This window comes from Stegostoma tigrinum, chromosome 7 (assembly GCF_030684315.1).
Source record: "Stegostoma tigrinum isolate sSteTig4 chromosome 7, sSteTig4.hap1, whole genome shotgun sequence".
NCBI lineage: Eukaryota > Metazoa > Chordata > Chondrichthyes > Orectolobiformes > Stegostomatidae > Stegostoma > Stegostoma tigrinum.
Window position 1 is genome coordinate 84288994 of NC_081360.1, and position 20642 is coordinate 84309635.

The 20642-nt window shown below is 42.2% G+C and overlaps 1 protein-coding gene across 2 annotated transcripts in view; it reads left to right on the plus strand.

The window, feature by feature from the left end:
• The window catches only part of LOC125454109 (kinesin heavy chain), a 190265-nt gene that overhangs the window by 152540 nt on the left and 17083 nt on the right, over window positions 1-20642 (plus strand). For both annotated transcript variants that reach the window (XR_009445962.1, XM_059647460.1), the window contains exons 22-25: window positions 574-645; window positions 1808-1912; window positions 8969-9185; window positions 14896-15013. Coding sequence is in view for 1 of the 2 variants with exons in the window: in XM_059647460.1 (XP_059503443.1) it covers window positions 574-645; window positions 1808-1912; window positions 8969-9185; window positions 14896-15013 (512 nt within the window). In the remaining variant the exon portion in view is untranslated. The remainder of the gene's footprint in view (window positions 1-573; window positions 646-1807; window positions 1913-8968; window positions 9186-14895; window positions 15014-20642) is intronic.

Consider the following 20642-nt stretch of genomic DNA (forward strand, 5'->3'; position numbering starts at 1 on the left):
CATTATTAGTTTTTCTTTAAAGAAGCTCTGCAGCTGAAACAAACAGAGCCATATATCTCCATGTAGATCTGTTGAATCACATTGCAATCTGTTTCTAATTTGAGTGCAGAGGCTTGAAAGTGGGATGTTTTCATTGGTGAATTATCTTGCCCAACAAAAATGTCAGATCCTGTCATCACCTTCTAAATTTTTTTGGATAGCAGAGGTTGGGGGTTGGGTGCGGGGAGGAATAAATTTTCCATATGTTCCATACCAAGATCCTGTTCTGCTCCGCACATATTGTTTGCTCCGTTGTATATTATAATCAGCAACTTTTTTGTTCAACAAATGGATGTTTTTCTTGGATATGGCAGTTTTAAACACAGTTTCACCTCCTCCCTCCACCTCCCCCACAGCCCAAATCAAATGGTGTGACTTCCAGTTATTTCAAATTATGTTTGCAAATGTCTGTAGTCAATAGGGTTTGTGTTCATTAATGACCGTTAGAATGATTAGTGATTGGAGGGTGACATACTTATTTCAAATCTGTGTTCCATAAAGCTTCTAATGGTGACTACTTATTTTTTTGAAAAGGCAAAGGAACTTCAAACTCTCCACAACCTCCGAAAACTTTTTGTTCAAGACCTCACCACCAGAGTCAAGAAAGTAAGTCAATTGATCTAGTCCAATGATTTATTTTTAATGCACTCTCTTAAGAGTCCAAGGGCATGCTTTTGGAGAGTACCACTAAGGAGCCATGGTTTTCCTCTCAAACTTTAAAACTAAACAATCGATCTAATTGTACTCATTCAGTTCTAGATATGATATGAGGAGGGTGAAACTACCTGAAGGAACAGCTATTGGTAATTAGCATTCTAAAGTGGCTTTCTCAGATGCTGACACCCCACCAGCTCACAGGGATTTTTCATTAACAGGGGGATTGAGTTTAAGAGTCGTGAGATCTTGTTGCAGCTCTATAAAACTTTGGTTAGACCGCACTTGGAATACTGCGTCCAGTTCTGGGCGCCCTATTATAGGAAAGATGTGGATGCTTTGGAGAGGGTTCAGAGGAGGTTTACCAGGATGCTGCCTGGACTGGAGGGCTTATCTTATGAAGACAGGTTGACTGAGCTCGGTCTCTTTTCATTGGAGAAAAGGACGAGGAGAGGGGACCTAATTGAGGTATACAAGATAATGAGAGGCATAGATAGAGTTGATAGCCAGAGACTATTTCCCAGGGCAGAAATGGCTAGCACGAGGGGTCATAGTTTTAAGCTGGTTGGTGGAAAGTATAGAGGGGATGTCAGAGGCAGGTTCTTTACGCAGAGAGTTGAGAGCATGGAATGCGTTGCCAGCAGCAGTTGTGGAAGCAAGGTCATTGGGGTCATTTAAGAGACTGCTGGACATGTATATGGTCACAGAAATTTGAGGGTGCATACATGAGGATCAATGGTCGGCACAACATTGTGGGCTGAAGGGCCTGTTCTGTGCTGTACTGTTCTATGTTCTATGTTCTATCTCATCCATACAGCAAGAGTATAAATTGATGTATCTTACTGAAAGGAATCATTTTTCTGAAGAAGGGTCTAGGCCCGGGGCGTCAGCCTTTCTGCTTCTCTGATGCTGTTTGGCCTGCTGTGTTCATCCACCTGTACACCTTGTTATCTAGGAATCATACTGGTCCTGTTCACAAATATAGTTGCTGACTTTATTTGCTGATAAATGAACACTATCAGCAGAGCTCTATTACAAGGATGTAAATGTCATTTTGACTCATTACACTTTGAGACTGGTCACAGATTGATCATTTTGCTTTGTGCATCCCCAGAGCACGGAACTGGATTCCGATGATGGAGGGGGGAGTGCTGCTCAGAAACAGAAAATATCCTTTCTTGAGAACAACCTGGAGCAACTTACAAAAGTTCACAAGCAGGTATGATGAGGATTCATGTTGAAATTCTGAAAGTAGTCTGGTCTTCTAATGATATCTGTCACACAATTTTCAAATTTGCCTGGCGCATGTATTGTGTGGATGTTACTTCCCACCTGCCAGCCCAAACCTGCAGTATTGTTCAGGTCTTGCTGTATTTAGACTGCTTCTGCATCTGAGGACTTGCAAATAGTACTGAATATTTTGTAATCATTGGTGAACAATCTTTTCTCTGACCTTATGATGAAGGTAAGGTCATTGATGAAGCAATGAAAGGTGGTTGGGCCTAGGACATTGTCCTGTTTAACTTCTGGAGAGATGTGTTGGAGGTGGCGAGCAAGGTAAATATTGGAGAGCCAGTGGACATGACCCATTTGGATTTCTAGGAGTCTTAGACAAGGCTCCAGATAGAAGGCTGCTCAATAAGATAAGAGCCCATGGCGATAGATGCAAGCTGCTGGCATAGATAAAGGATTGGCTTACTGGCAGAAGGCCATAATTGGGTATAAAGGGAACTTTCTCAGCATGGCACCCAGCGACTAGCAAAATTCTATGGGTGTCAGAGTCAGGATCACAGCTTTCACATTATATATTAATTTGCTGGAAAGGGAGCATCATTGCTACGTTTGCAGGTGACACAAAGATGGATGGAGTTGAGGAGGCAGGAAGGCTGTAGGAGGACTTGGACAGGCTAGTGGAATGGGCAAGGAAGTGACAGAATACAGTGTGGGAAAGTGTAAGGCTATACACTTTGGTGGGAAGATTAGAGCCATAAACTATTTTCTAAATGGGGAAAGGCTTCAGAAATCTGCAGCATGAAGGGACTTGGAAGTCCTAGTTAAGGATTCTCATAAGGCCAACATGTAGGTTCATTTTGCAGTTGGGAAGGCAAATACAATGATAGCATTCATTTTGAGGGAATTAGAATACAAGAGCATGGGTGTACAGCTGAGCCTGTATAAGGCTGTGATCGGACTGCTTTTTTTAGAATTGATTCATGGGATGTGGGCAGCACTGTTTGGGTGGGAATTCTAGGATTTTGAACCAGCGGCAGTGAAAGAACAGTGGTATATTTCCAATTCAGTTTAGTGAATGGCTTGGAGAGTAACTTGCAGGTGGAGGTGTTCCCGTGTATTTGCTGCCCTTGTCCTTCTAGATGGGAGTGTTTGTGGGTTTAAAAGGTACAGTCTGAGGACCTTTGGTGAATTTCTGCAGTGCATCTTGTAGATAGCACACACTGCTGCTACTGAGCAATGGTGGTAGAAGGAGTGGATGCTTGTGGGTGTGGTGCCAATCAAGTGGATAGTGTCAAGCTTCTTGAGTATTGTTGAAGCTCCACCCATCCAGGAAAGTGGTGAGTATTCCATCATGCTCCTGATTCGTGCCTTATACATGGTGGACAGGCTTTGGGGAGTCAGGAGGTGAGTTACTTGCTGCATTATTGCCAGGCTCTTAACTACTTGTGGTGACTGCGTTTATGTGGCAGATGCAGCTGAGCTTCAGAATGTTGATTATAGGGGATTCAGTGATAATAATACCATTGCATGTCATGGGGTGGTGGTTAGATTGTCTCTTAATGGAGGTAATCACAGCCTGGCATTGGTATGTGCAAGTGTTACTTGCCACTTATCAACTGAAGCCTGGATGTTGTGCAGATCTTGTTGCATTTAAACATGTACTGCTTCAGTATCTGAGGAGTCACAAATATTGCTGAACATTGTGCAATCATTGAACATCCCCACATCTGAGCTTCTATTGGAGGGAAGATTGTTGATGAGGTGGCTGAAGATGGTTGTACCTAGTGGACTACCCTGAGGAAATCCTGCAGAGATATCCTGGAGCTGACATGACAGAGCTCCAGCAACCACAATTATCTTCTTATGTGCCAGGCATAACTCCAACTAGTGGAAAGTTGCGATTGACACCCATTGATTCCAGTTTTGCCAGGGGTCCTTGATGCCACACTCAGCCAAATGCAGCCTTGATATCAAAGGCTGTTACTCCCACCTTACCTCTAGAATTTGGAATATTGTGAGCTGTTTTGGGCACTGTATCTCAGGAAGAATGTGCTGACTTTGGAGGGAGTCCAGAGGAGGTGTACAAGAAAGATCCCAGGGATGAAAGTATTGTCATATGGGAATTGGTTGCAAATAGACCATTAAGACCATTAGTCTTAGGAGCAGAAATTAAGCCATTTGGCCCATCGAGTCTGCTCCACCATTCAATCATGGCTAACAAGTTTCTCAACCCTATTCTTCTGCCTTTTCCCTGTGACCTTTGATCTCCTTAACAATCAGGAACAAATTAGCTCTGTCTTAAATATACTCAATGATCTGGCTTTCAATACCTTCCTTGGTAATGAATTCCAAAGATTCACCACTGTCTAGCTGAAGAAGTTTCTCCTCATCTCCATTGTAAAGGGTCTCCCTTTACTCGAAGACTATGCCCTGGGGACCTAGTCTCTCCTGCTAATAGAGACATCTTCCCAATGTCCAGTCTATCCCCGCCTTTCAGTATCCTGTAAGATTCAATTCGATCCTCCCTCTTCCTTCTAAACTCCATCGAGTATAGACCCAGAGTCCTCAAACATTCCTCATTCTGTTAAGCTTTTCATTCCTGGGATCATTCTCGTGAACCTCCTCCAGACCCACCCCAGGACCAGTACATCCCTCCTGAGATATGGGGCCCAAAATTGCTCACAATATTACAAATGTGGTCTGACCAGAGCCTTGTAAAGCCTCAGAAGTACATCCCTGCTTTTATATTCTAGTCCTCTTGAAGTAAATGCCAGCATTGTATTTGCTTTCTTAACTACTGAGTGAACCTCTAAATTAACCTTCAGAGAATCCTAGACGAGGATTCGAAAGCCCCGTTGCATTTAAGATTTCTGAACTTTCTCCCCATTTAGAAAATAGTCTACGCCTCTTTCTTCGTACCAAAGTGCATGACCTCATGCTTTTCCACATTATATTTGCTCTGCCACTTCTTTGCCCACTCTCCCAACCTGCCTAAATCCTTCTGTGGCTTCCCTGCCTCCTCAATACTACCTGTCCCTCCACTCGTCTTTGTATCATTTGCAAACTTTCCGGCACCTTTTTGTTGATGACGACCATCCTACTCACCTCTGCCCCTAATGCTTTTGAATTTTTGGGATGCTACTTGTGTCTTCCACCGTGAGGATTGACATAAAGTTCCTCAGCCATTTCTTTGTTCCCCACAACTGTCTGCTCAGGATCATTTTCTAGTGGCCCATTGTCCACTTTTGCCTCTTTTTTACCCGTTGTATGTCTAAAGAAGCTCTTGCAATCTTCTTTTATATTACTGTCTAGCTTACCCTTACAACTTGGTCTTCTCCCTCCTTATTTCTTTCTTAGTTGACCTCTGTTGGTCTTTGTAGGCTTCCCAATCCCTAGACTTAACATTCCCCTTCACCACATTATGTGCTTTCTCTTTTGCTTTTATGCTGTTTCTGATTTCCCTTTTTAGCTATGGTTGCCTCATCTTCCCTTTAGTATGCTTCTTTTTCAAAGGGATGAATTTTTGCTGTGTCTCCCGCATTATTCCCAGAAACTCCTGCCAATGCTGCTCCACTGACTTTCCTGCTAGGGTCCTCTCCCAGTCAGTTCTGGCCAGCTCCTGTCTCATGCCATTATTCAACTGCCATACCGTTACATCTGATTCTAGCTTCTCCCTCTCACATTGCAGGGTAAAGTGTATCATATTATGATCACAACCTCCTAAGGGTTCCTTTACCATAAGCTCCCTTTTCAGGTCTGCCTCATTACACATCGCTAATGTTCCCTTGCTGCTTTGTTTCCCATTGTCCATTATACTTCTTGGAGTTTTATCCTGCCCTTCTCCCCACCTTTCTCATTTAAATTCCTGTCGCCCATACCATTTACCCTTTTTGCTAGAACATTGGTCCCAGCTCGGATCAGGTGGATACCATCCCAGTGGTACAGATCCCTCATGTTCCAATGCTGATGCCAGTGCGCATGAAAAGAAACCCCTTTTTCCGCACCACTTCTTTAGCCACATGTTTATTTCCCTTATCCTCATGTCCTGATGTCAACTTGCATGTGGCTTTTGTAGTAATCCGGAGATTATAACGTTTGAAGACCTGTTCTTTAATTTAATTCCTAGTTCCTGATTATCTCCAAGACAGGTCCTCCTTCTTCATCTTGCCTATGCTGTTTGTCTAGATGTGGACCACAACAACTGGCTCCTCCCCTTCACTCTCCAACATCTTTCAAGCCGGTCAGAGATTTTCCTCACCCTGGCCCTGGACAGGCAACATACCATGTGGGACTGTCTATCCTGCTTACAAAGGATGCTATCTATTCCTGTAATTATAGAATCTTGGTCTGTAGTCAATGGAGTTTAGAAGGTTGAGGGGGGACCTCATGAAATTTATAGAACAGTGACAGGCTTGGATAGAATGAACACAGAGATTTTTCCACTAATAGGAGAGACTAGGACATGAGGGCACAGTCTTTAGAACTGAGATAAGGAGGAATTTCTCCAGCCAGAGGGTCGTGAATCTGTGGAACTCATTGCTACAGAGTGCTGTGAAGATCAAGTTATTGAGCGTATTTAAGATAGAGATAGATTGATTTTTGATTAATAAGTGATTAAGGGTCATGGAGCGAACACAGGAGAATGGGGTTGAGAAACGTATCAGCCATGTTCGAATAGTGGAGCAGACTCGATGGGCAAAGGCGCTTAATTTCACTCCAATATGTTATGGTCTTATGAGATGACTGACCTCCAACAAGCATGACCACCTTCCTATGTGCCAGCTATGACTCCAACCAGCACAGAGATTTCCCCTGATTCCTATTAATTCCAGTCTTGCCTGGGCCACTTGATGCCACACTTCATTCAAGTGTGGCTTGATGTCAAAGGCAGTCACTCTCACTTCACGTCTGAATTCATCTCTTTTGTCCACGTTGAAGCCTCTTTGCAATGAAGTGAAGAAATAAGTCACCCTGGCAGAACATAAACTGAATAAGAATGAGCAGGTTATTGCTAACTAGGTTGCACTCGATAATGCTGTTGAGAACTCCTTCTATCGCTTTACTGAAAGTAAACTGCCAGGAAACAGTTGGCCTGATTGGATATGTCAGATTTTGGCAATTGGAGCATAGCTGGGCAATTTTCCACACTGTCAGTTTGAAAGCCAGTGTTTTAGCTGTAATCGGACAGTTTGGCTGGAGCACATACCATCAGTATCATTGCTGGAATGTTATCAGGGCCCGCAGTCTTTGCAGTGTCCGATGCCTTCAGCAACTTCTTGATATCATATGGAGTGAATAAAATTGGCTGAGAAGCGGCATCTGTGATGATGGGGACTGCTCTAATAGTCTGAGGCTGATCATCCACTCACCACCTCTGGCTGCAGATATTTGTAAATTATTCAGCCTTATCTTTGCAATGATGTGATGGATCCCCGTCATATTTGTGGAGCATCATCTCCCAGTGAACTATTTAAATGCCCACCAACATTCACAACAGAATATGGCAGGACTAGTTTGCATGAGCAGATTTGGTATCTCTACCACCCTGTTTAATATATCTGCAATATATGACACTTTTCCTCTGCTGATTATACTCTTGTTTGTCAGTAAGCCACATTCCAAAGTACTGTAAAACATAGTAGCTCAAAATGAAATGCAGCATTCTTCCTCACCTCACTTAGTTGGTCAACAAATCCATTCTTCTGTTGAGTCAATGACTAGGATGACCTAATAGGATGGTATCATTTAGAACTGCTTTTTAAATGGATTGTGATATTAGAGTTTGTATAATGAACTCAGTCAAGGATCAGCTCTGACCTCACTGAATGATGGGACAAGCATGATTGTCTTTAATTCCAAACTGCTACCCTTTGACTCTATTTTGTCTATTAATAAAGTCTCTTAAGTGAACCTTCTGAAACTTTGGATTTCCGTTATTGGCATCTTCTAAATGAGATTGTTGTCACTACAGTGTCATTGTCAATGGAAACTTCTGTGGTTAAAAGCCCACTGAGCAATGTGACATCACTTGGGGAGTGTTGTATTGTGCAGGTAGCAATATTCATTAACCATGTGAGAACTTATGCCTGGATGTTTGTGTCATTGGTGATGCAAATTGAAAGAGGTTAATTTTAGGCTCAAGCAGAGAAAATAACTCGACAGTGCTCCTTGAGGGAATTGAATGGATTATTTGTATAATTTGGTTATTGTGGGAATGGCTGTATGTTTCATGTTTTTTGAGTGACAGTCAGTCTTGATGCATCTGGTAAAATTTCTCTTCCCAATGTGACTGAAAGAATTTGCAAAGATTCCTTTGTTTTTCCACTGTGAAATACAATGAGTATTGACAGTGAATCTCAAGGACTCTGTGAGGTCTTCATTATTTCTGGTAGTTTCTGGCCATTTTATTAAGGAGTGGTTGGGTAGGAGATAAATTGAGTAGAATGCAACAGGCATGGCACAGGATGCATAGGAATAATGGTTATGAGATATTAGTACTTTATTTTGACCTTCTGACTTGCTGCATTTTTTGTTGTCTTGTCTAGTTGTATGCTTCAGAATGGAGATGGATGATATCATTGATGAATTCCTTGTGTTCTTAAATAATGGAAAAATGTTTTCATATTGTCAATAAGCCCACAAAACAGAAGCATAGCATGAAATTATGCTTTCAAACTCATTATAAATTCTGCAGCATGTCTACTTTTATGTCCACTTAGATCTGCCAAATAAAATTTAGGATTAATGTTCTCAATTCCATTAAACCCATTAGTTGGTCATGCTGTCACAGAGTTTGTGATTATTTTCATAGTTGGGCTGGTCTTGACTTTGGTCGTATTGATTCTAGAGTTCAATGTTGGATTCTCTGGCAGATAAACATCTACCCTGGAAAAGAAATTCAGGAGAGGTGCATTGTGGGAATTTATCCAATATTGGCCATTTGACACTATCAGTCAAAGTCAAATAGTCATATAGTTGCCCCACTCCCTGCCCAGTTACCTCAAGGTTCACAATCATCCTCTTAATTCTTTATGTCTTCCAGCTGGTTCGTGACAATGCAGATCTTCGTTGTGAGCTTCCTAAGCTGGAAAAACGACTTCGGGCTACAGCTGAGAGAGTTAAATCACTGGAGAGTGCATTGAAGGAAGCCAAGGAGAGTGCCATGAGAGACCGCAAGCGCTACCATCAGGAGGTCGATCGAATCAAGGAAGCAGTACGAGCCAAAAACATGGCCAGGCGGGCACATTCTGCTCAGATTGGTGAGTGTCTTTGCTGCTTCCACTCACTTGTGTTCATGCATGTGGGCTCTGTCTTTAGCCTGAAGGGAGTTTATTGATGCTGAGGGTGCCAGGAAAGCAAAGCTATGCCCCTGATTTGTGAAAGAAAGTGTAATTATTTCTGATTGCAACATGAAAATAGTAATAGCTACTCCGATTTAAATTGTACTCTGAATTTGAAGGCAGGGAGATAGACGTAAAAGAGGAAGAACAGAACTTTAGAAGAGGAGACTGAGTACAGAGTTAAAAGTGATGTGTTTTTAGGAAGCTTCATGTAGTGGTGTTGGATTGAGCTATATAAAGTAGTTTCAGAGATTATTTCAGATAATGGGTCATTAACATTTAAAAGACTGACGCTGCAGGTGGTGTGGAGGAAAGGTACAGGCTGGAGCCTGACGGAAAACATTGCTTCATAATTTGGATTGAGACTGGAGAGAGTGAAAATGAAGGGTTTTAAAGGGATTCGTTAGGATACAGATGGAGCTTTGCAACGAGACAATGTCTGAATCCAAACCACTTGCAAAATGTGGTTGTGACACCATCCACAAGGGAAGATGCTGCAGTTGAATTTATATTAGAATGTAAGGTTCATCGCTGTGGATCTTGATCAGAAGTCAAGTTGATCCACAGGCTGGTGAGCTAAGAAACACACGAACCTGCACTTCCTTGTAAGTGGAAAGAAGATTGTTTGTCCTCAAATTCTTTGTCAACTTGCAGCAAAGGAGGTTTGTCACTCTGTGATGACACTAGTCTTGGTTCAACTAGCATACCGACTTGTGTCATCCTGGTTTTATATCACTTGGATGTAATGTTGAAAAACTGATTCCCTTCAGAACAATCCCTGCAGAGAAATAAATGCCTTGGGCTCCTAATTCTTCTTACTTTGATATCGAAGGAAGGAAAACTAAGCAGTAGAGGTATATAGCTTCCTAATTAGTACTTCCTACAAATATCACTCCCTGCCAGTGGTACTAAATCAGAGAATCAGATCTGACACTTATTCACAAAGTAAATTGTAGCTTGGAGGAAAGTGCTCCCCATTTTGTATTTTTAAGCCAACTAACTGGACATCAACAATGCAATGAGGTATTGTCAACATTACCTACAAGCTAAGAACGCTGCATAGGCCTAAAGGCATAGGCAGGAAGTCATGCAGTTCTGAGACTGAGGAAGAAAAACAGATGGAGTTAGAATGCATTGAGCCTTGATTTTGAAGTGGTGGGGATTCAGGGAGAAGGAATAGCATATAGGGTGGTGTATTTGGAAGTAGTGAACAAACATGGAATACTGACTATAGGCTCTAAAACAGAACGGCCAACAGGTTTTCCCTAAATGTTCTATGCTAAAGGAGTGTTGGGAAAGCATCCAAGTAGTCACATTTTGGACCGAGGTAGATTTTGAAGAATTGAGAGTTGTTCAAAATATTGAAAACAGGAATTACTTTTGATGATGCTCCATGTAGATATATTTTTATTCTCTTTATCTAGAAATAATGGGACTAATTTTAGTGCAGATGCATGGGTGAGGAAATGCCAAAAATAAAAAGGATGGAAAACATGACTCCATCCTGCTCACTTCTACTTTTATCTGTATTGTAGTTGGAGGCTTTTAACTGACCTGCTCTCTGGACATGAGTGTTGCCTTACAATATTTTAATCTAAAAGATTTCATGCTTCAGGTTTAACCTTTTCCCCAGTAAATCCTGGAGGGTAGATTGTCTGGGCTTTGTGATATCTGACAACTGAGCGGACATGAGGCCAGCTGGATGGAGCATGTAGGTGCCTTCCTAGCACAGCTTGTAGGCCAATAGGAGCAGGAGGTAATTTCCCGTGTCCCTGGGACGCTAGGAAATGCATTAAACCTTCCTTTGATTCTCCTGCCCTTGGCAGTTTGGTACTCAGGTTCTGAAATGGGCCCAGAGTGAGCAAAGAGAGGCTGCTGAGGAATGCAAGCAGAAGTTTCTAGTGTATTTCCACTGGTGGCCATTTTGTGTGGCATGGGAAAGGGTGTGGAACAGGACATTGACCTGCCCTGATCAAAAGACACAATGCCAGACCTTGGTACCGCAAATAAATAAAGATTTGTAAAGACAAATTTAGGTCCCCTATAGTTGGAAACATGGGAATTTAAATGGGGAACAAAGAGTTGGCAGAACCATTGAATGCATAAACAAATAAAAAACTGGAGCAAAAATAATGTTGGAAAAACACCAAGTCTGGCAGCATCTATATTTTACTTTTGTCTACTCAAAGGAAGAAGTAAATAATATCCTAAAAATATAGGAGAACTCAATGCCTAATGGGAAGAAGGAGTGGACAGAAATTAGTATTAGTAGGGAAATAATTTTGAGGAACTGACAGACTTAAAGACTCATTAATCCCCAGGGCCTGATAGTCTTCATCCCAGAGTCCTTGAGGAAGTGGCCCTAGAAATAGTAGATGCACTTAGCGGCCATTTTTCAAAATTTCATTGACTCTGGAACAGTTCCAATGGTTTAGAGGGTACCTAGTACAGAAGGGAGGCAGAGAGAAAACAGTGAGTTATCGACGAGTTAACTTAATATAGTGTCATACAGAATGGTAACAGACCCTTTGGTCCAACTCGTCCATGCCCGATCAGGTTTCCTAAACTGAACTAGTCCCATTTGCGTGCATTTGGCCCATATCCCTCTAAACATTTATTATTCATGTTCCGGCCCAAATGTATTTTAAACACATTATACCTGTCTTTGACACTTCCTCTGGCAACTTGTTCCATATATGCACCACGTTCAAGTCCATTCTAAATATCTCCCCTCTCACCTTAAATCAATGCCCCCTAGTTTAGACTTCCTTACTACAGGGAAAAGACCTTGACTAGTCACCCTATCTATGCCCTTCATGATTTTGTAACCCTCTAAATGGTTGCCCTTCAGCCTTCTATCCTCCAGGAAATAGTCTCAGCCTATCCAGCTTCTCATTATAACTCATACCTTCTAGCTTTGTAAATCTTGTCTGTACCCTTCCCAGTCTAGTACTTCAAATGTGGCCTCAGCAATATCTTGTACAGACACACCATGAAGTCCCAACCCCTTTACTCAATGCTCTGACCAATGAAGGCGAGTGTCACAAATACCTTCTTCACCACCCTATCTATCTGTGATTCCACATTCAAACAACAATGTACCTGAATCCCTAGCTAATCAAGATCTCATCGTACTCTTATAGCTAACAGAGAAGAAGGTTATCTGCCACCAATTTTGGTGTCATCCGCGTGCATACTGACTATGCTTCCCATATTTTCATCCAAATCATTTCTCTAAATGATAAACACAATGGACCCAGCATTGATCCTTGTGGCACACCACTGATCAAAGGCCTTCCATCCATAAAGCGACCCTCTAGCATACTCTTTTGTCTCCTATCAGCAAGCCAATTTTGTATCCAGTTGCCTAGCTCTCCCTAGACTCTATGTGAACTAACCTGACCAACCAGTCTACCATGCAGAATTTTGTCAATGAACTTGCTAAAGTTCATGTAGACAACGTCTATTGTTCAGCATTCATCTATCTTCTTGGCCACAGCTTCAAAAAACTCAATCGATTTAGTGAGACAGGAATTCCCATTACACAGAGCCATGCTGACTGTCCCTAATCAGTACTTGCTTTTCCAAATGCATGTAAATCCTGTCTCTCAGGAACCCCTCCCAAAAACTCACCCACCATTAACTTTAGGCTAATGGCCTGATGTTCCCTGGGTTTTCCTTGCAGCCTTTCTTAAATAGATGCACAATATTGGCCACTTTCCAACCTCCCAGCACCTCACCCATGGCTGTAGATTATACAAATATCTCTGCTAAGGCCCCTGCAATTTGCTCCCTAGCTTCCCACAATGTTCTGGGATACACTTGATCAGTTCTGAAGGCTTATCTACCTTCATGCTTTTTTACAATCTCCACCACCTCTTCTGTCAAAATGTCACTGTTTATTTCCCCAAGTTCCCTAGCTTCCATATCCTTTTCCAGAGCAAATACTTTATTTCAGAACCTTCTCCCATCCCCCTTTTCTGATGAAGGGTCTAGGCCCAAAACGTCAGCTTTTGTGGTCCTAAGATGCTGCTTGACCTGCTGTGTTCATCCAGCTCCACACCTTGTTATCTCAGATTCTCCAGCATCTGCAGTTCCCATTATCTCTCTCCACTACTGATGTGAAATATTTGTTTAATATCTTACCCATCTCCTGTGGTTCTATCTATAGATTCTCTTCCCAGTTACTCTTTTTCCCTTACTGTACTTACTGTACTGTCTCTTTCATCTCATCTGCTAAAGGTATCTCATATCCCCTTTTGCCCTCCTGATTCCTTCTTATGTGTACTCCTACACCCAGTACACATGCCATGGGATTCACTTGATCCCAGCTTTCTACACTTGACATGAAAAATGCTAGAGTCCATTATAAAAGGTGTAGTAGTAGAACACTTGGATGATAGTGGCAAGATAGGAAAGAGCTAGCCAAATCTAATGAAGGGTGAGTCGCACTTGAGAAATTTTGTGAAATTTTGAGAATGGGGTAGATAACAGGAACGAGTAGATGTGGTTTACTGGATTTTCAGAAGGTCCCATGTAAGAGATTAGCATGCAAAATTAAAACACATGGGATTGGAGATCATGTACTGAAATGGACTCAGAACTGGTTGGCAGACAGGAAACAAGGAGTAGTAATATTTCTGAAGAAGGGTCCTGAACCAAAATGTCAGCTTTTTTGCTCCTCTGACGCTGCCTGGCCCACAGGGTCCCTCCAGCTCCACACTGTGTTATCTCTGACTCCAGCATCAGCAGTTCTTACCATCTCTGTAGGAATAAGTAGGTCTTTTTCCAAGTGGCAGGCAAGGACTACTGGGGTACTGCAGGATCGGTGCTTCAATCCCAGCTAATCACACCGTATGTTAATGATGTGGATGTGAAAATGACATGTCATATTTCCAACTGTGCAGGTGACACAAAGCTGGGAGGAAGAGTTTACCTTGAGGAGGATGCAGGGAAGGTTCAGTGCAATTTCGACACATTAAGAAAGAGGAAAAATACATTGCTGATGCAACATAAAGTGGATAACTATGGAGATTATTATCTGAATGGGATTGAGAAAGGGGAATTGCATTGAGACATGGGTGTCCCTATAGATCAGTTGCTAAAACTAAGTGTGCATGTGCAGTAGGTGGTCATTAAAACAAATGGTATGTTGGCCTTTATAATGACAGGAATTTACAGGGGTATCTTGCCGCAACTGTACAGGGCGTCAGTAAGACCACAACCAGTGAATTGTGTGTTGTCTTGGTCTCTTTCACTGAGGAAGGATGTCCGTTTCTTGAGGGAATGCAAAGAAGGTTTACCAGGCTGATTCATAGGATGGCAGGAATACATGCCTGGAGGGATTGGATTGGTTAGGACTCAAGATATTGAACTTCGATGATCAGCCTTGATCATATTGAATAGTGGAGTAAGCTGAAGGGCTGAATGACCTCGTCCTGCTCCAATTTTCTGTGTTTCCGTGTTTCTATGGGAGAGAGTGATGGATTGGGTCCAGGGCAGTGTAAACTGTTAGGCATCTGTCTGCAAACATGTTGGCAGGAGTTAACATTCTGCCTGTGATTTTTCAGGTCAATTGTCCACCTTTGAATGCACTGTAATTTAACTAAATCTTGTTCTTTCATTTTAGCCAAACCTATTCGTCCTGGTCATTATCCTGCATCCTCCCCAACAGCCTTTCATGTTATTCGTGGCGGTGGAGTACCTGTGACCTCAAACTCTAGTTACTATCAGAACAAAGACAAGTAGTAAGTACAATAATGCGTAATTGAAATAATAGATCTGTGGACTGCTGAGCTGAAAATGGTCCTTGATCAATACTTCTCCTATAAATTTGTTGGCACTAAAATGAAGTGTGATTTTGTGAAGTTTAATTTTTGAGCCATTTGTGTGTTGTTGACAGAGAAATTCTTCAGTAGCATTATTTAGGTTTAGAAATTACCTTTGATGGTATTAGCAGAGGATGCTCACTGAAATTTTAATAAATTTCTTCATCCATTATTGTAGCAGAGTTACCAACCTCGTAGACTCATGGATGTTTACATCCCTGAAGGAGGCCATTCAGCCCATTGTGTCCATGCCAGTGAACAATTATCTTACTGTACTAATCCCATTTTCAAGCTCTTGGCCCAGAGCCCAGAAGGCTAAGGCAGTACAAGTGAATATCTGAATACTACTTAAATGTTACGAGAGTTTCTGACTCAACCACACTTTCAGGCAGTGAATTCCAGACCCCCACCCACTGGTTGAAATAATTTCTCCTCAACTCTCCTCTTAGCCTTATGCCTCTTAACTTAAATCAATGGCCGGGCTATTAACTTCTCTATCAATGGTACAGGTGCCTTCCTACTCACCCTATCTATGCCCACCATAATCCTGTACATCTCTAGCATGCCCCCTATCAACTTGTATAAAGTAACACCTAGGTTTAAGCAGTAAATGAGAGGTATCATAACATGTTTCATGCCTGTCCTAAGGTTTGCACCTTTTAAGATAAATTGAATTATAGTGTTTCCAACTAAAAGAAACAAAAGACTTTTTGTGTTGGTGTGACCTTCAGATTGTAATATAAACTTCACTACCTGATTCAAGTGGCTCCACTTTCAGTCCTGCTGACAGACGTGCTTTGCCTTAGTTGAAAGAACTTGTCCAGTGTGAAGGAGAGAAAAAAGATATTTTGTGGAGAAAAGGGGAGGAGAGAAAGAGAAAAGAGTATAAACAAACAGAAGTATGATATTTTGTTTGCCTCTATGAGTTGCCAGTTGAGCGATGAAACATCCGTTGATGGCCTATGTCTTTAAGAAATATTGACCTTCTGACTGGGATGTGTGGGGCACAAAGTCTTGGCACAGGAGAGATGCTGCTTTTATGTTTGACTAGATTTACTGTGGACATCAACATTTTGGTCAACTTTGAAGCTGAGAAAATTCCTTCAAGGAACATTTATGGTTCGGGTTAGACTATCTCTTGCTCTATCAACTTATCTGACTAGTATAAATTGTGTCAAGCGAAAAAGCAACAAGGAATATAAATACTGACTGATCGCCACTGCTTTCTTATTTTTGCGCTCAGAAATTTGACTACATATTCATTTCTGTAACTCTCTCTCACTATTTGGGGGATAGTACACAGATAACTGTGTGCCTGCTCCCTTTTTGTTTCTGAGCGCAACTGAGCATTTGATGTTTCGTTTAAGATGTTGTCCTTCTGCAAACCATGATTGATTATTTAACCAGTTATGCGACACCCTTGACCTTTTAATCCCGTTCTCTATCCTGCCTAAAAACCTGTATCTAAGATGATGAACCTGCCATTCTTGCCCCTCTTTAATAGCAATGATCTAATGCTTTATGTGTCACCCCTGAGCTTTATTCACTTAACTCCTTGTGTTTTACGTCCATAGCTTCCTTTAAATACTACCAATTTTCTGCGTTATACAATTTTCAACCTCTGCTTCTTCTGCCTTTCAGAATCACTTGCTAAATTTGTCCCTCCCTTCTCTGCTCTGAAATGCTCTCAGTTCCCATACCCCTAGTTTAAACCTTTGGCAACAAAGTTTGCAAATCTTTCTGCAAAAATATTCATCCTGGTCCTGTTTGGTTTTAGACCATCCAGTTTGTACAGGTCCCACCGTCCCCACAACAGGTCTCAATGCCGCAGAAATTTGATCCTCCCCCTCTGATATTGGCTTTCCAGCCATGTGTTGAACACTGAGTTCGCTTATTTCGATGCTCACTAGCATATGGGTCTGGGAGAAATTCTAAGACTACTGCTTCAGATGTCCTGGCTTTCAAATCTCCTATTTTGCTCCCTATAATCTGGTATGACCACCTTATCCCTATTGTGGATAGCTAGAAGCATGAAAGAACAGACAGATTAAAGCACTATGATTAAAATCACACACGGCTAAATCTTAAGTGTTTTGGCTCGGTCTGTGTTGCATTGAGCTTTTTGGAGGAATTTCTGCAGTGTAGCCAAGTGGCTACCCTACCAAATAAAAACCAAAAGACCTGCTGAGCTTTTCCAGCAAGTTCTGTTTTTGTGGCTATCTTATCAAACTTGCCTCATGAACCACTTAGATAGTAGGAACTGCCGATGCTGGAGAATCTGAGATAACATGGTGTGAAGCTGGATGAACACAACAGGCCAAGCAGCATCAGAGGAGCAGGAAAGCTGATGTTTCGGGTAGACACCCCTCTTGGGTCCAGCTGTGTTCATCCAGCTTCACACCGTATTATCTCATTAAGCACTTACTTCGTTTCTGTGGCATCCTGCATGTCCAAATCCAATACCATCTTTATCCTGTGCTGTTCCTGGAATTCACCAGCATCTCTTGTGTTTGTACCATCTTTGAAAATCCACTCTGCACCTGAGAAGGGCTGAGGATGTCAGTCTAAAGCTGAAGCTGTTCCTGACATTTTCCGTGGATATTGTTGATGAGGAAGTTGTTGCTCTGCTTTGCAGACAGAGTCTTGGAGGTCCTGCTGAACAGGGTGGTGCTGAGATGCGATTTTCTCTTCTCCCAGAGCCAATGGTGGCAGCCACAATGCCAGACTGTGCCAGCCTGGTCTGGTTTTGACACCTGGGTTGACGCACTCTCAGCCATCTGGAGGAATGCCCCAGAACTGTAGAAAGACAGTCAATGCCCTTCTGCACTCTGTCTGCATAAGTGCCACCATCTTCTTTCCAATACCTTACCCTGTCTCTCTCTCTCTCTATATATATCTCTTTCTCCCTCTATCTCTCTCTCTCTCTCTCTCTCTGCTCCTTCACCCACCTCCCACCAAGGCTCACATTTTCTCCAATTGGTCTCACCCCTGTGCTACTATCTCTGCATGCCCTCTATGCTGCCTGGTCACTCTCAGGCCACCTCCTCACCTGCACTGATAGTAACAGCTGTCCCACCCACTTTAATTTCCTGTAGTACCTGCTCCTGTCTGTTTTCAGGAACAAAGCAGCTCACATAAGGGCAGAAAGTATCAAGGCAGGTGGTATGCTGCCCAAGGTTTGGATCTTCATCCCTTACCAGTAGAAAATCCTGATTATGACTGCACTAGGCAGGGCCAGGACTGGTATCAGAAGCAGCCTTTGTCTTATTGTGTTGGGATCCCCTGTGTGAAGACTATCCCCATTGTGTGGACAGAGACCCAATGACAACTGTGAGAAGCTCCCTGGCTTTGTGTCTGTGCTAACTCCTGCACCAAGACGGGCATAATAAAAGTCTGGTGTCTCTGGCTGAGGAGCCAGTGTGTGTTAAGGCATGGCAACACAAGGCAGGGGTGCAGTGAGCATCCAGGTAGGCTCAGAGTGAGTAGGGGCTATGACAGTGTGCAAAGAGCTGAGAGTTTCCACCTAGTCCAATCCGTGATCTGGTTGTATCCCCAGAGTATAGTCTCCTTGCTGCATGAGTAAATTGATAGTTGGTGCTGGTGCAGACAGATGGGGTTGGCTGTACATCATAGCCAATTCTCATTTTGTCATAGCCTATATCATTCAGAGCCTGCTAAGATTCTGACTTCTGCCTTCACAAAGGAGGGGGCTGCTATTGACTTTCTCGTTAAAGAGGAGGAATATGAAGTATTACAAGAAATAAGCCTTTTGAGATGAGTAGACCTAGAGGGACTGACCTCCCTGAAAGTGGATAAATCACAAGGGGAGGATAAATTGTTACGGAAACAGAAATTACTGGAGAAACTCAGTCAGTCTGCAACATCTGAGAGGAAAAAAATAGAATTAATGTTTAGAGCTCAGTGACTCTTCATCAGAAGTCATTCTCAATTGTTTCCTCAGCAGTTGAGGGAAGTTAATAATGGATGCTCTGAGAATTTTCTAATCCTAACTAGGTGCAGGTGAGGTGCCAGAGAACTGGAAGTCTGTAAGTATTGTACTATTATTCAAAAAGGGTATGAGGGATAGGCCAAGTAAAATTAGGCAGTTCAATGTGACCTTAGTGGTGAAAACATGGCAAGACCTAATGTTGTGATATAGGATTCGCAGTTACTAGGAAAGGCATAAATTAATTAGCGATAACATGGCTTTGTTAACTTGTGCTTCTGAGATGCTGCTGGGCCTGCTGTGTTCATCCAGCCTCACATTTTATTATCTTGGATTCGCCAGCATCTGCAGTTCCCATTATCACTTTGTTAACTGAAGGTTATGTACTAATTTAAATTATTTTTTTTGAGGAACTAACAATGAGGATAGATGAAGGAGTGTTGTCTACATGGATTTTAGTCAGGTATTTGACAAAGTGATACATACCAGACTGTTCAGAAAAGCTAAAGCTGTGAAATACAGGGATTGAGGCAAGTTTGATCCAAAGTGGCTCAGTGACTAAAAACAATAATCAATGGGTATTGTTGCGAATGGAAAACAGTTTCCAATGTTTTTCCACAGGCATCCGTTTTGGTTCCTTGCTGCCTCTGGTATATTTTAATGATTTAGATTTAAATGTGGGAGGCATGGTTTGGAAATTTGCAAAAAACACAAAAATTGGCTGTGGAGTTGGTAATGAAGAAAACAGCTTTCACCTGTAGGATGGCATCAGCAGTTTAGCAATTAAGGTGTTTTGCTTAGAGCAGAGGAGGATAATGGGATGATGTAATTGACGTGTGCAAAATACAGAGGGGCTTGAATAGAGAGGACAAGGAAGATCTATTTCCCCCAATGGAGAAGGTAATTAGCAGGAGGCACAGATTTAAGGTGATTAGTGGATAGAATAGAGGGGACATAATGAAACATCTTTTCACTCAGATGGTGGTGGGTGTGTGGAATTTGCTGTCCGGTTGGTGATTGGAGTGGAAGCCCACTCTGCATTTAAAAGGAACCCAGACCTGCACCTGAGGTGCTGTACCCCGCAAGGCTGTGGACCAGATGCTGGAAAGTGGGATTAGTGTGCTCCTGAGATGCTGCTTGGCCTGCTGTGTTCATCCAGCCTCACATTTTATTATCTTAGTGTCGACAGTTCTTTTATTTAGCCTGTACAGACATGATGGGCTGAATGGCCTCTTTCAGCTCTGTAACATTTCGATGATTTTATGGCTCAAGAAACTCAATTTTGAAAACAATTACTGGTGTCAGAAGGGAGGCAAGGCCTGTTTAATTATTTTCATTATTATTTTGCAGATGCAAGGATCTGCCTCAATTGCGTGAGAATTGAGAAATTGTACTTTTGAAACATGATGTAATCCAGGCAGACTGAGGAAATTTATGAACAACATACTTGTTAAGCATTAACAAGAACATGATTTTTGGTGCCAAATAAACATGGTCTACAGTAGTCAGAATTTCATAATCTTTGGTGGTCACAGTTCCGGCTTGACAGTGTAATTTGTAATTGTTCAAATGTTGCCTCCACTGTAGGCTTGAAATGATAGG